We start from the raw sequence: 13,748 nt of genomic DNA on the forward strand, positions 1-13,748 counted from the left end.
TTGGTAATAAAATCATATTACCTAAAGCAACCTGACAATTTTATTGTCACCTTACCAATATTCCCCTGTACTGTACTCTATCCTTTTTACATTTTCCAAGTTGCAAATGTTTCCAAACATCTACTATTGATACTTGGCAATAATAGTGTTGTTTAGTAACCTAAAATAGTGAATATTTTGGTAAATAACTTTTCAGTAAAAGTAAATTAGAAAAATAAAATTAGATTTTTTAAAAACAGCTAATGTATGTTGAATCAGATATTTGACACATTATGGAATTGAAGTTTTAGAATTTAAGTACAGCTGACAGCTTTGGACCTTACCAGTGCCAGAGGGATTCTCCCAGTGACATCTAGTGTCCATTCTTGGAACTGCATGGACAAGGCTTGCTTTCTTTTCTGCATTACTTGGCTCTGGATGCTTTCCACCTGTACTCTGTTCTCTTGGTTTTCTTTCAGCTCTTCCTTTAGCTGTCTTAGCCTGTCATCAAGAAGAGTGTCAAATATGATTTATTCAAAATATAAAATAATATCTAAGATGATCAGAATTTAAATACTTGCTGCACTTTGGTGCAAAAAATTAAAGCACAAGGATATCAGACAGATTTACCTGCATGTCAGAGGTTTCATGATAAATACCGGACCTTTTCACATCTCTTTGGCCTACTGGGATTTATGGGAAGAAAACCACTTGTTTTATGGTTGATTTTTACTGGTGCAATATTTGGGAGTTTTTAATATGTAATAACCACACATGCTCCAGGTGTCATCAAACTCAGATAAGGCTAATAGAGTGACCTCTGATTGAATTCTGAGATTGATTCTGAAACCCATTTATTAACAATCGTTGTATTTCCAATATACCATTCTGTATAAAGTAGTAGTTGACTGATTTGTGGTTGGATCGTTACGGTGAGCATTTTAAAACCAAGAACTAGTCTCCTAGGTCATTGGATTGTTATATTAGTCCCATCTCGGTGGTTGGTATAGAAAAAGACATGTAAGTCTAGCAGAGACAGCTCTCACTGTTACCATCTTGTTGCTAAGGACAACGGCACATTGAGCACTGCTAGCAGCCCAGTGACTGATTATTAACTTAGACTTTACACAGCAACCTGGACCAAGGCAAACCAACTCTACCTAAGTATTATTTCAGTTTTCCCTTTTATTTTATGCTGTTGCTATAGTTCTGCTATAGTTCTGTTATTGGTATTTGATTAGTCTTGATTTTTCTATTATTGTTTATGCAGTTTTTGTATTTTTTTACTAATTAAACACTATTAAAAGTAAAAAAAGTGCTTCAGTGCACTAGTCGTTTTAGGCTGAACCTTAGATACAGAGGATGATATGTGGATTCCTGGTTAGCAATGTATAACAATGTCTGCCCCGGATATGATTTGTTCTGATTGTCTCTTTACTGCATTGAACAACAAGAGGTCAAAGGAATATTCTGGTAACACAAGCCATGTTTCCAATATAAAATAAGCTTCATTTTAAATTACAGGTGTGCCCTTCAGTAAAAATTTTCAGTAAAAAGAATCAAGGGGAACTATGTGAGATTCAGGTGAATAAAATGGAAAGAGTTGATGTCTTCCACCATTGTTTACCTGGGCCAAAGCTTAAACAGCATGAAACTCCATTTTTTTGTAGGGTTATACTTGTAGCAAAGATTTGCTGTGGTCCAGGGCACACCAATTTATTATTTCACAAACTATATCACAAACTGAGTATTTACATTGTAATATATACCATACTATAGGTGCCCAATGTGTTTGTGATAAAGACCTCAGCCGAAAACCTCAGCCAGCCAAATTACCACGACACAAAAAAGCACTTACACAATACAAAAAAAAAATGAGGAATACTCAACCAATCTCTTACACAAGAACCCTATGCAGCCCATGCTGCCTATTAGATATTAGCTTACCTGTTACATTTTAAGTCAAAAACATTATTTTTCAGATCAGCGACTACTTGTTCTATCCCACGAGCATAAGCAGATTTTTCGGAACCAGAGAAGAACTCAGGATTATGTCTCATAAGGTATTCCCCAAGGTAATTAACAGGATTAAATTTTACTGAATCATCTTCAAGAACCTTTTTCTTTTCAGCCTCCTTGAGCATGGCTTCAACCCCCTGAACAACGGAGGGCATTATTTTGTCAAGGAGATAAGCTCGCGTGCCAACAGTTGATTTGTCCTGGCTAAACCATTCTCGTGCCAGTTCATCAGCAGGAGCTCTTTCCTCAATTCTCTTTTTTAGTTCTTTTTGCTTTTTCGTGTTCTCCAGTGTTTCTTGTTGCAATTTTAAGCCTCTTTCATGTAATTTGTCCAAGACTATTCTTCTATAGTCTATATCAGTTTCTGAGGAATGGTGTAATTGGGTATTTTCCATGGTGTCATAGATGAGCTTAGCATCTGGTGTAGGACTTTCCATGGGTAATGACTGAAGAATTCCTAGCCTTGAAACTGTTAATCATTAAAAAAAGAAATAATCAATAATTAGTAGTAAATCAAAGTTACTTGTCAGTTAATCAAGCAGTAATTGTCAGACCCACCTCAAATATTTTTGGAGCTATCATCTTCCCAAGAGGGGTGAGATTACCTCCCCAAGTAGATATGTTTGGTTGCTTAGTGTTGGTAACTGCACTTTATATAAAGCTCCTCACCTTCACCTATCAGCTTGAAATATTGATTTCCTGTATGAAATGTGTATATAGCCTAAACAATTATAAACTATATTATATGTAAACATTCTACAACAGTTTTTTTATTTAGTATATTACCTTTCAGCAGAACTTTCAAAACAACTACCAGAAATGTACCTTTACTTGATATATGCCCTCCATCCATGTAAGCATTGGGCCAGATTTAATAAAGCTCTCCAAGGATAGGGTACACTTTAATCAGTGAAGCTGGGTGATCCGCCAAACCTGGAACGGATTTCTTCAAAGTCATTTGTTATTTGCTAGCAAATGTTTTAAATACTGGACCGGATCCATTGAAGATTTGCTGGATCACTGTATCCTCTTCAGCCTTGAAGAGCTTTAATAAATCAGGGCCATTGTGTCCAGCGGATCTTGCGCTGTCTTGGCTTCACTCTTCTTTCTGGGGCTTGCCGTTCTCTCCAGCACCGCCACCTTCATATTTCTATGTTCCTAGTTCTTATTGATATCTCCCAACCTCACACTGTGCAGGTGTTAAACTGGATCTCTGGATCTCACTGGGCATGTGTAGGCAGAAGCTCACATTAGAGGAAAGCCCCTGATGATGCCCAATCTGAGGCATGTGCAGAAGGAGAAGCCTATGCGATATGTGAAGTAACTATCCTAGGAAGCTGCAGGTTTTCCCTTTGGTCTTTACAGCCTCAAAAAATATTGGGCCTGATTTAATAAAGCTCCCCAAGGCTGGGGAAGATACACTTTCATAAGTGAGCCTGAGTGATCCAGCAAACCTAGAATGGATCTGGTCCAGGATTGAAAACATTTGCAACAAATATCAAATGGATTTGCTGGATTTGCTGGATCAGGCAGGTTCACTGATGAAAGTGTATCTTCTCCATCCTTGGAAAGCGTTAATAAATTTGGCCTATTGTGTTAAATGTTAAAAAAATGTTTTTAAAAAAGATTCCATTCATGCGTAAAAAAGGGGCAAGCCACCCTATTACATAGGGTTGAAAATGTGTACATGTTGAAAATGTGATGATAAGTCTGCTTTAAAAACTTTTGCAAATGACATGTTCTTTTCCTAAATGTTCCTCATTAGTGTGCAAAATGCTTTAAAATCATTGTCCCTGTCTGAAGTGTACTACTAATATTTACTTTCTGTTCCATCTTTTCCTGTAGACATTGCTGCACTTTCTTTGTGCTGGAGTTAGAAGAGCGCATAGGACCACCATCAGAAATTTCTGGTCCCCATACTCGGCAAACTTCCTGGGTCTCCCTCTCTCAGGTCTGAATGTTCCAGCATTGCAAAAGTCAAGCTTTTTTGATTGGGGCCCAGTACAGCAGTACCCCTTGTCCCCCCTGATGGCGGCCCTGGGAGCAAAGTATACTGTGTTAACTTGAATAATGTTGGCACATTGTCTTTGAAGTCCAGTCATAGGCTTCTAGTAAAGAATTGACAACTATGTTTCCTATTTCAGTGCAGCAGTGCCTAAAGTGTTGTCAGCCTATAGAAGATTAGAGACAGGCGATATTTATAGCCGGGTCACCAGGTATATTCTATTACTAATAGTGGCTCGAGAAACAAAAAAATAACAGGGGACAATGTGCATGCATGGGCAGGCTCTACTATATAGAGAGTTTTGATTTACCACACATACACTTGTCTATTTATTTTGACCTGTTTCTGGATGCACAATCCAAGACATAATGTGAAGTTTCCAGGACTTTTTGCTAACGCTTATTGAGAATCTCCACATACATTTAGCTTCTCAAATATGCAAAATATATGCAAGCAATGGAATATTAAATGGGGGTCATTCATTCCATGAGGTTACACAGGAACAAGGTTATAAGTTCTGAGCTGTTTTGTACAGACTCAAGGTTGAATAGTCAGGTCCCCCACCCTCATGTGACAGTGTTGGCCAATTACCAGCCCTGGTATATGAGCGGGAAGGAAATGAGTCACACGTTCCTTCATACCTATAAGTACCAAATTATTTCCTCCTCCCAGCAGATGCTTAGATTGGCAGGTAAAATATAAGTATGTGCAGCTGAGTCAGGGGGAATTAAACCAAACCTGTCGCTCTGTATGGGTAAAGCATAAGTTTGCTTTAGGTCCTCAAAGATTATTTAGTAGGTGCAGCAGCTGAGTCAGGGGGAATTAAACCAAACCTGTCGCTCTGTATGGGTAAAGCATAAGTTTGCTTTAGGTCCTCAAAGATTATTTAGTAGGTGCAAGGACAGTGATGATATAGAATGTACATGATCACCTAGCAACGCAGTTTATTTTACTGTAGTCCTCCTAGGAAAAATAATAATAATAACCTCCTTTCTTTAAAGTACTGCATTGTGGTTATAAGACAATCTACCTAAAATGATACAATGTATTATTTTTAAAGCTATATAATAAAGCCCTACAATATAGCTCAATATTAAAAAGTAATAAAATGTATTTGAGAACAAACACCAAAGTGTCCAAACCAAACCAAAAAAATCATGTAACAATATATAAGATCTAACACAGATTGCTGTAATAACAAGGCAAAATGCTATGACAACACCACAAATCTCCATTGGATTTATTACTCAGAGGTCAAATGTCCCACACTTGCCACCCTGTGTGCAGCCTGACTGAAGCATTTTAAACCAGTGGTCGGCAACCTTTTGGGTCTCACGGACCACTAAAATTACGGACTGCACATGCACGGGGAGCCGTGTGTCACTCAAAGGGAAAGAAACTTCGCCCAGAGTGACGTCATGATGCCAGAACCCGTCCCATCGCATGTCTGAGCCAGAGACACAACCCGTCTTGCTTTTTTGTAAAAGAACTTGCACAATATGTTTAAAAGGCCAACGTTTCCAGGCCCTGCGTCCCTTCCTCAAGGCAAGATAGTGACAATGTGGATTCATCACCCAGTACCCTATGGGACCCATTCACAGCTGCCTTTGATTTTTCGCAATAACACATAACGCTTTCTGCACTATATCGAATTATGTGTGTTATGTGTGTTGTCAATGTGCTATTCATTCTGAATGGCCCCACAATGTATTAGAACAAGGAAGCACATGTGCCTGGATGCTTACACATGTGCACAATGCACCACAACACACACTATTGCACTACCATACACTGCTGATGCACCTCATCATAAAAGGCAATTTTTGTCCAATTTTTTTATTGTCTATTTTGATGGATTGGCAGCCCTTTTATATACATCAGCTTCCCTATTGCATTACATGTAAACATATTAAATAAAGCACATTACCATGTATCAACACAAAGTGCCAGGATTTTCTTTGTTTTGGGTGTGGTGCGTGTCGCTGTAATGCACCAATTTATCAGGTCCTAAACTGTCCAATTTGTAACATTGTATGAAAACAGCACAAACATACAACACAAAACTGAGCGGAATAAAACATTTTCCTCTGAATACAGATACATGTTTGTAATAATGTCTTATCTTACCTTTACAAATAGCTCGGTTTAGTTTACTTATGCAGGTGAAATAACGTGTACATGAGCTGGTCTCATAGAAAACACACAGCTTTCCCCATTTGTGTGTATGTGCTGTGTTTAGCTTGGTGAAGTTGCTAGGAGACCATTCAACAAGAAGCACAGGCCTCTGCTCAGTATCCAGGTTCATGCTTCATCAGTATTAGAAAGCAGCACAGCTTTTATATTGAATAAAGTTATGTCATTTTGTAATGAATGGTTTATAAATGATAACATAAATTCATAATAAATAACTAAAACTATGGACTATTACTATGGACCATAAGCAACTAATTCAAAATAACATGCATGTTCAATTAAGAACTGCAGTAACAAATACTTTTGAAGTTTACTTCTTATTCACATATTTCTTTGCATTAATCATTTTGCATTTGTAATGTCTAAGTGTGTATACAAATTATAATTGTAAAATTAAATTGATAATAAATGAGCTTGTTATGTTAAAGTCATGAAGATACATTAAAGTGAAGCCTAAAATAATTCAAATGAAAAGTGCTTAATGAAAATGTTAATTTTTAATATAACTTTTATCTAAGTGCTAGTTTGGTGCTTATTCTTGCTGCTAACTGGGGCTTTATTAACCACCTGAGAGTTACACTGAGGTCTAGATTTCTGTACCAAAAGCGTTACAGGTTTTCATGAAGTACACACATGTACTAAGCCTAATAGCAGGAACTAATGAGCAAACATTTAGTGAAGCAGCAAAATAAATATCAGAATCACCTAGTAAAGTGAAAAATTAATGTTGGCTCTTTTGTATGCGACAGAATAGCATATGTACAATGTTTTACTTGTAGTTACTAAGGGTTAATGTGCAAAAAGTAAGGTTCAGAGCCACAATGTGTTATTCACAGTTCAGCAGCTAAACAAATCTACCGGTACAGGGTGATTACAGGTATATGAGACCTCATAGCAGATATCATTGCACTGCTGTAGTATACCGGTACATCATTTATCTGGGGCATTCTAAATGACTCATAATTGTTAATTTTCTCTGTCAAAAGAAAAACCAGGTCAACGTCCTGCAGTAAGCGGGGTTACTCAGTATCACAACAGTAACTCAGTTTGCACACAGTATCGGAAAACACAACAACAAATGTTAAGGCTTTGTTAAGGCAACAGAATAACAAATCCCATAGCAGGTAAAGCATAAAACACCATACATTTTTTGAAGTGGAAAGAGGAACACAATCTGGCACAAAGTATGCACAGTATGTGTGTTGCATTACCCAGTAAAGTGTTGTGTTCGACCGCTACTGTACTGTTTGTTGAGGAGCACTGCAATGCAGGACACAAAGATGTGTTGACACATGTTGTGGTAAGCAGATTAACAATTTGTTTTTTACCCTTTTTGATGAGCATTTCTCTTTTTTTATTTTTTGCACACAAAAATATTCATTTTAGATCAAGCTCCTCTTTAGCACATGCTGCCTCCTCTAGTATCTTCTGCAATGTTTTTCAGTTCGTTTTCCTCCACCCCAACAATACTATTCACACTCCTTACCTGTTCATACTGACTCACCATAACACCATCCACATCCTTCTTTTTTACATATCGGGCCCGCTTTTTTAAAGCTCTCCAAGGCTGGAGAGGATACACTTTCATCAGTGAAGCTGGGTGATCTAGCAAACCTGGAATAGAGGCTGTCAATTATGGCAGTTGCAGTTTCATAAGCACGGTGACAGGGCCAGACACTGCAAGCAACACCTGACACTAAGGAGGAAAAGGGGAGGTTGGAGGGGTTTGATGAACATTCACCTACCACTTGCAATCAGTCCATCAAAATACCGAAGTGCCAGCTGATCTGATGAAGCCTGTAATGCACAGAGGATCTGCCAGTCTAACATCACCAAGTCTAAACAAGACATAAAAGAATTTCTGGTCAATTTTGAAATTCATCAACTACACAGTATGCAAGCAAAAACCTTCACAAAGGAGGTAGAAGAAGAATTCAAAATCCAACTGAGTATCTAACCCTTCAACACTTATCTGTTAAAATAGGTTTTATTGCTGTATTTGTGTGGGTTAAGTAGATTTCTCCTGACTTCCAGTTCGGTCTAAAAAAATTGAATAGAAAGTATGGAAAAATCCCCCCTATGGGCATAGCGACACCATCTAAAAACAAATTAAAGTATGAATTCATTTTTCCAAAGCTAGCTTGGAAATATATGCTCAAATGGTAATTCAAATTATCCCACAAACAAGTAATAGACACAATGGCATATATAACTGCTCCAATGGGCTCACCGATGTAATAGTCTTGGGCTCCCTTAGTTTTGTGGCTCCCTCCCTCCTGTCATTTTAAGTTTTGGACCTCCCTGTACCTCTGGACTCACTGGATGATCAGTAGGACGGTTTATATTTGAAGGTACCTGCTTTGGTTCAGAACTAGTAGCAACATTCTGATTTCATTACATTATTGCATTTACATAGAAACAATATAATGCACAAACTGGGTCAGCATTTTTTTATAAGTAGAGTCCACAGAGGTTTGCTCTGTACTGCATCACAAATCATGTGAATGCCAGCACACCCAAATGTGAGACTGCAAGCCATATACGGTCCATGGAACCTACGTTAGGCAGAAGACTAAAGCGTGTGCATTCTGGCATTGCAGATTATCCCTTCCCAGCAGAGATGATTGTTTTAGCTCCAACTATAGATAGAGCAGCAATCTATATATCTATGTATACCTTTATATCGGTAGAGCAGCAGCTTCAGAGTGTGTAATTGGGTAGGTAAAATTCTGAACACCAATTGGGGAACCTCCAGGACATAAATCCACCAGGACATGCAACATCAGTATTTAGTTGGAAGCCTCAACATACTGCAATTGCATAACAGCAATGGCAGACATTAGAACAGACTGTTCCTGATGGACATTGAAGAATATTTTGCATTCAGGGTCTAATACACATACAAAGGCTTTGATTTCCTAAATTTGTTGGCAAATCATGCATTCTCATTTAACCTTAGCAGCTCTAAGTGGTTGGATACAAAGTTTTACATTGCTGCATACACCAGGTTTCCTGGATAGAATAAACAAAATTAAAGAGGAAAGGTAACATGGCAATTCTGCAAGCATTAAAAAACCACACATTCTAAAATCATTGTACACCCCACCAAGCTACAAAAACTATTAGGAGATACCTAAGGCACTCCACCCTAATGTGTCCCAAAATCTCATATTTTAAAAATAGAAAGTATGAATGAATAAAGTTCAGGTAGGTGGGGAAGAGAAAATATTAGGAAAACAAATAAAAGAGCAAAAGGAGTTGGAAGGAAGAAAAGGGTAAGATAGAGGCAATAGAGGATGAATGAGGTAGAGGATGGGGTGGAGAAGATGAGTAGGCAGGGTTTATCTGCTGATATAATATTCATATTATTCATAATAAATAAAAGTTGGTATTAAAGTCATGTGCCAAAATGTTCCCAGGAATGCTTTGTTCTTCCTTTGTGTATTTACTATATATTTTTGTTGCCCAAGAGAACCTTTGGTTTTGGATCTGAGCTACGAAGTATGTCTGTTTGTTCCGTTTTACATTTTTCTGCAGTCCAGCAGCTGTCTGAACAAGTACAGCAATGGAACCAATAAATCGTTTTTGAACCTATCTGTAGTTACCACATTCTGAACATCTGTTTTCTCAGTAACAATATACGAGCTAGTCATGGTTTTAAATACCCTGAAGCATGTCCACGGTTTTGGAGAAAATGGTTATTTCTTAATCTCATCCACAATCCTTTTTTGTCACACTGAAAATAAAAACAATATAACAGCATAAAAAAAAACAGCATAATAAAAATTGAACAACTGAATAATGCAGTGATATTAAAAGCGTACAACAAAACTAGTAAGTGAAATACACAAAATATGAAAAAAGGAGTATGAGAACAATTACAACAGAGATCTACAAGAAGGAGGAGAAAACTTGGGTAAAGACTCAAGATATCAACAAAGAGATTATAGTACCCTAGACCAGTGGTCGCCAACCTTTTGGACCTCACAGACCACTAAATCTACGGAATCCAGACCGCACAAAACTTCCCCAAGAGTGACGTCATAATGCTAGAACCTGCCCACTCTCCCTTCGCAGGTACAGGTATAATATAACAGGTATTTCAAATTACTATTTTCACATTGTACTCAATTCATCTTCTTTTTGTGTATTATAATAAATATGGAGATGTGTAGATAGCCACAGAAGTGTGGTCTCAGTGGCTATATGCAATTGACATCTGTCTTTGCTTAAAGGCTGTTGAGATAAAATGTAAGGGAAGTACAATATATATGAATATATTGTGTTAGCAGCCCCACAAATAGAGTGGTAGGTTAAATGACCTATATTTTGCTATGTGAAACGTAAGAACTCTCTGGGGAAGTAATAATATTAGGACCATATGCTGTAGAAAGCCATACGCTGTATATTTTCCTATTTTAAATGACAAAATATTTCTTACTGAGATATTTGCCTCACTATTTGCACCAGTCTTGCCAGCTTGATGTGCATGCTTCTTCAGTTGGCTATTGAGATGCATTTTTTGTCGGACAGTGGCCTAAATTTGCCACCCACAGTCTGGAATAAATTCCTTCTTAAAACAGATTCCAAAAAATTAAAAAAAACTTTATACAATGAAATATTGAGATTTTTTTAGATTTAGGGTTTACATACATTAGGGTTAGGATTAATACCCATGGAGAAAAGATTCTCCATATGATGGAGAAATAGTTAAACTTAATCATATTAATTTGAAAAACTGATATCGCAACCTGAAATAAAGTAGCTTTATATTTCTCATGTGTAAAAATGGTTATGAATTTTACATGTTACAGGTATTTTGTTGTTAATCTCATGTTGTATAGTTGCAATAAAAAATAAAGTTTAAAACTTGCTTTATGTTTTTATAAATGCTTTTTTTTAGTTTGCCTACAATTATAAAATTACAAGGGCGGAGTTAAGGGCGTTCATCAAGTTTTTGTTTCTCCAGGGAAAGGAAGGACACCTCCCCCAGTGTTTGTGACATCTCAGTGTGAATGTCCTTTGCTGACTTCCCTGGAGAAACAAAAATTTCATGACGGCCCGTAACTCCAACAACGTGAAACTTGCTTGTGCCTCTGCCATCACAGCTTCTCACTAAAAGAAAAAACAGTTTTAAGACCTGATATTTGCACAGTTACATACTAAGATATTAGGCTGTCATATGCCCCCACACTCATTTTTCTATTTCATCTGAAAGGGGGCAAAGCCAGGAACTTCTCAGCACCCCCTCGTATAATAACATAACATAAAAAGATTTCGATCTGGAATGAAAGTGTCATACTTCATTTGAACATCAGGAGGAGTATGAAGGATAACCAATGAAGTTCTGGAAACAACCTCAGTAAAGCTATACCACACTTCTAACATAGTAAACAGTAAAATAATATAATTACTTAAAGAAGAAGTAAAGAATAATTACCAAAAAATCCTTACAGGCAGGCATTTGTAATGGCAGAAGCAATTATAAAAAGACTGTAAAGTCTCTCCAGTCATATATTCTTCTTCCTGTTTGTCAGGATTTTTTCCCTATACACAGGTAGCTCAGTGAACAGGCTTGGCATGATTTTGTGTAGTAGCTCCTGTGGGCAAGCGCGGGTGTTACATTACCTCAATCTGGTCAGAGAAGTTGGCTGATGACTCCAAACCCAGAAGACCATAGAAAAATGATGCTGGACACTATGGCCATTGTAGCACTGTGGAAGATATATACAAACCCTCAGGTGCCGGCAGTGGAGTTTATGTGCACATTAAAGTATCATTTTTAAAACTGTAAGCAATAAAACTGTAATTTTATTTTAATTCACTTTGTGCAACTGGCCGCACATTAATCTATACACCTTATATTTTTGCCTGACATTCTATAGGATGAATTATTATACAGTAGATAGAAAAAATTTTAATGTGATTATGTACATTGTAGTAATATTCCCTTGTATCAATGTATACTTATAACTGAGCATTCTTTATATTTATATATTTTTATATATATATATATATATATATATATATATATATATATATATATATATATACAGTGATACCCAAGTGACCCTGCTAATGAATTTTTCAGCTAACGATTTTTTCCCGCTGAGTTTCGGCTAACAAATGCATTTGCGGATGTGCGATAGCAAACTGCAACCGCGGTGAGCTGTATTGAGGTGTATTTAAGTTCAAATGTGATTCCGGAACGAATTATCTTCGTGAGCTGAGGTATCACTGTATATGTTATTTCGGAACAATTGTAACAGGATGCACTCTTTGCAGCAAGTGAGTTGAAGCTAATCTCCCACACAATAAATTGAAAAGGAAAGTGTTTTTTGTGGATAGGGTAGGAGGGTTACACCTCTATTTGCTCTTTTATTTAAATCACAAATAGGATTACAGATTATATGCAGAAATATATTCTTTAAATATTTTTAAATGATCGTAAAAACCTTAAAAAAGGAATAAACAATTACAGAACAGATGAATAAGGGAACAAAGCCATTTCAGTTAAAAAGTCATGGGTTACAAAGTGCAAATTTAAAAAAAAAAAAAGTACAGATATGTTACATACAACATAAATAGCCTAAATTCCTGTGGTGAGAGTCCCGCAAATAAAGATTATTACAAACAGTACTTGTAGCCCAACACCTTTTTGTCAAAATACAGAGATATCAAGGGTTATCCAGAACATGACATCAGTTATCAGGGTATACACATCTTTCAAAATCCTACGAACATAAAAACTCCTTCCAATAAAACCAAGTGTATTCAAAATTTACCAAGTGTATTCAAAGTTTTCAGCCGTGTCGTGCAGACTGGCCACTATACAAAGCTGCACATACTCTATTCTGCTTGTGGGAATAAAAAAAGTGCCTAATATTTCTAGGAAATAGGGAAACATGTGACACCCTCATGATAGTGCTGGTGTTTGTTGATTGGCTGCTCAGGCCCTCGGGGATGTTACATGGGGTGAAGAGAGAGTCTTTAGATTTGTGTAAACTTGAAGTCATGAGTTGGAGGGTACACAAAGCTTCTCTCTTACCAACCAGTATCCAGGTTGTGGTAAGAAAGGTAAATATGTACAAATGGGGAGGGAAGCAATTGAGTGCATGGGAAAAATATAGGTTCACTTTAATGTGACTGCAATCAGAAATAAAGGAATGATCCAACTGCCAAATTATTCTTGTTATAATTAATGTACTAAAGGATTTGTATTTCAGTCCATTTTCACAGCCTTGTCAAACAGTACAGCCAGGTGGATGACACTACTTGTAGTTAAAGAATACGATGATGTCCTCAGCCCACCTCCAACCTGTTTACTGGACAATTAACAGAGCAGCAGCAGAATAGTGATGTCATCTTTCTGATCTCTCCTCCTTCTTGATACATTTGTATACAGCAAATCCAATGAGCTGTACTGTCACTTCATTTCCAGCCTATCCTAGTAGTAAATTCTGCTGTTCAGCGCATTTTCAAAACCAAGTCAGTACCAAGTCAAATTCAAGTATTTACACTAATTTCATTAAGAAAAATAAAATAAACGCCA

The 13,748-nt window shown here is 37.0% G+C and overlaps 1 protein-coding gene across 1 annotated transcript in view; it reads right to left on the minus strand.

The window, feature by feature from the left end:
• EFCAB5 (EF-hand calcium binding domain 5) overlaps positions 1-6,323 on the minus strand; it is a 30,819-nt gene extending 24,496 nt beyond the window's left edge. The window contains exons 1-3 of the mRNA XM_072430784.1: positions 6,131-6,323; positions 1,927-2,467; positions 324-480 (exon numbers count right to left, since the gene is read on the minus strand). Of these exons, the coding sequence (XP_072286885.1) occupies positions 324-480; positions 1,927-2,467; positions 6,131-6,308 (876 nt within the window). The 5' untranslated portion in view covers positions 6,309-6,323. The remainder of the gene's footprint in view (positions 1-323; positions 481-1,926; positions 2,468-6,130) is intronic.
• Between the last annotated feature and the right edge of the window lie 7,425 nt (positions 6,324-13,748).

This window comes from Pyxicephalus adspersus, chromosome 1, assembly GCF_032062135.1.
Source record: "Pyxicephalus adspersus chromosome 1, UCB_Pads_2.0, whole genome shotgun sequence".
Lineage (NCBI taxonomy): Eukaryota > Metazoa > Chordata > Amphibia > Anura > Pyxicephalidae > Pyxicephalus > Pyxicephalus adspersus.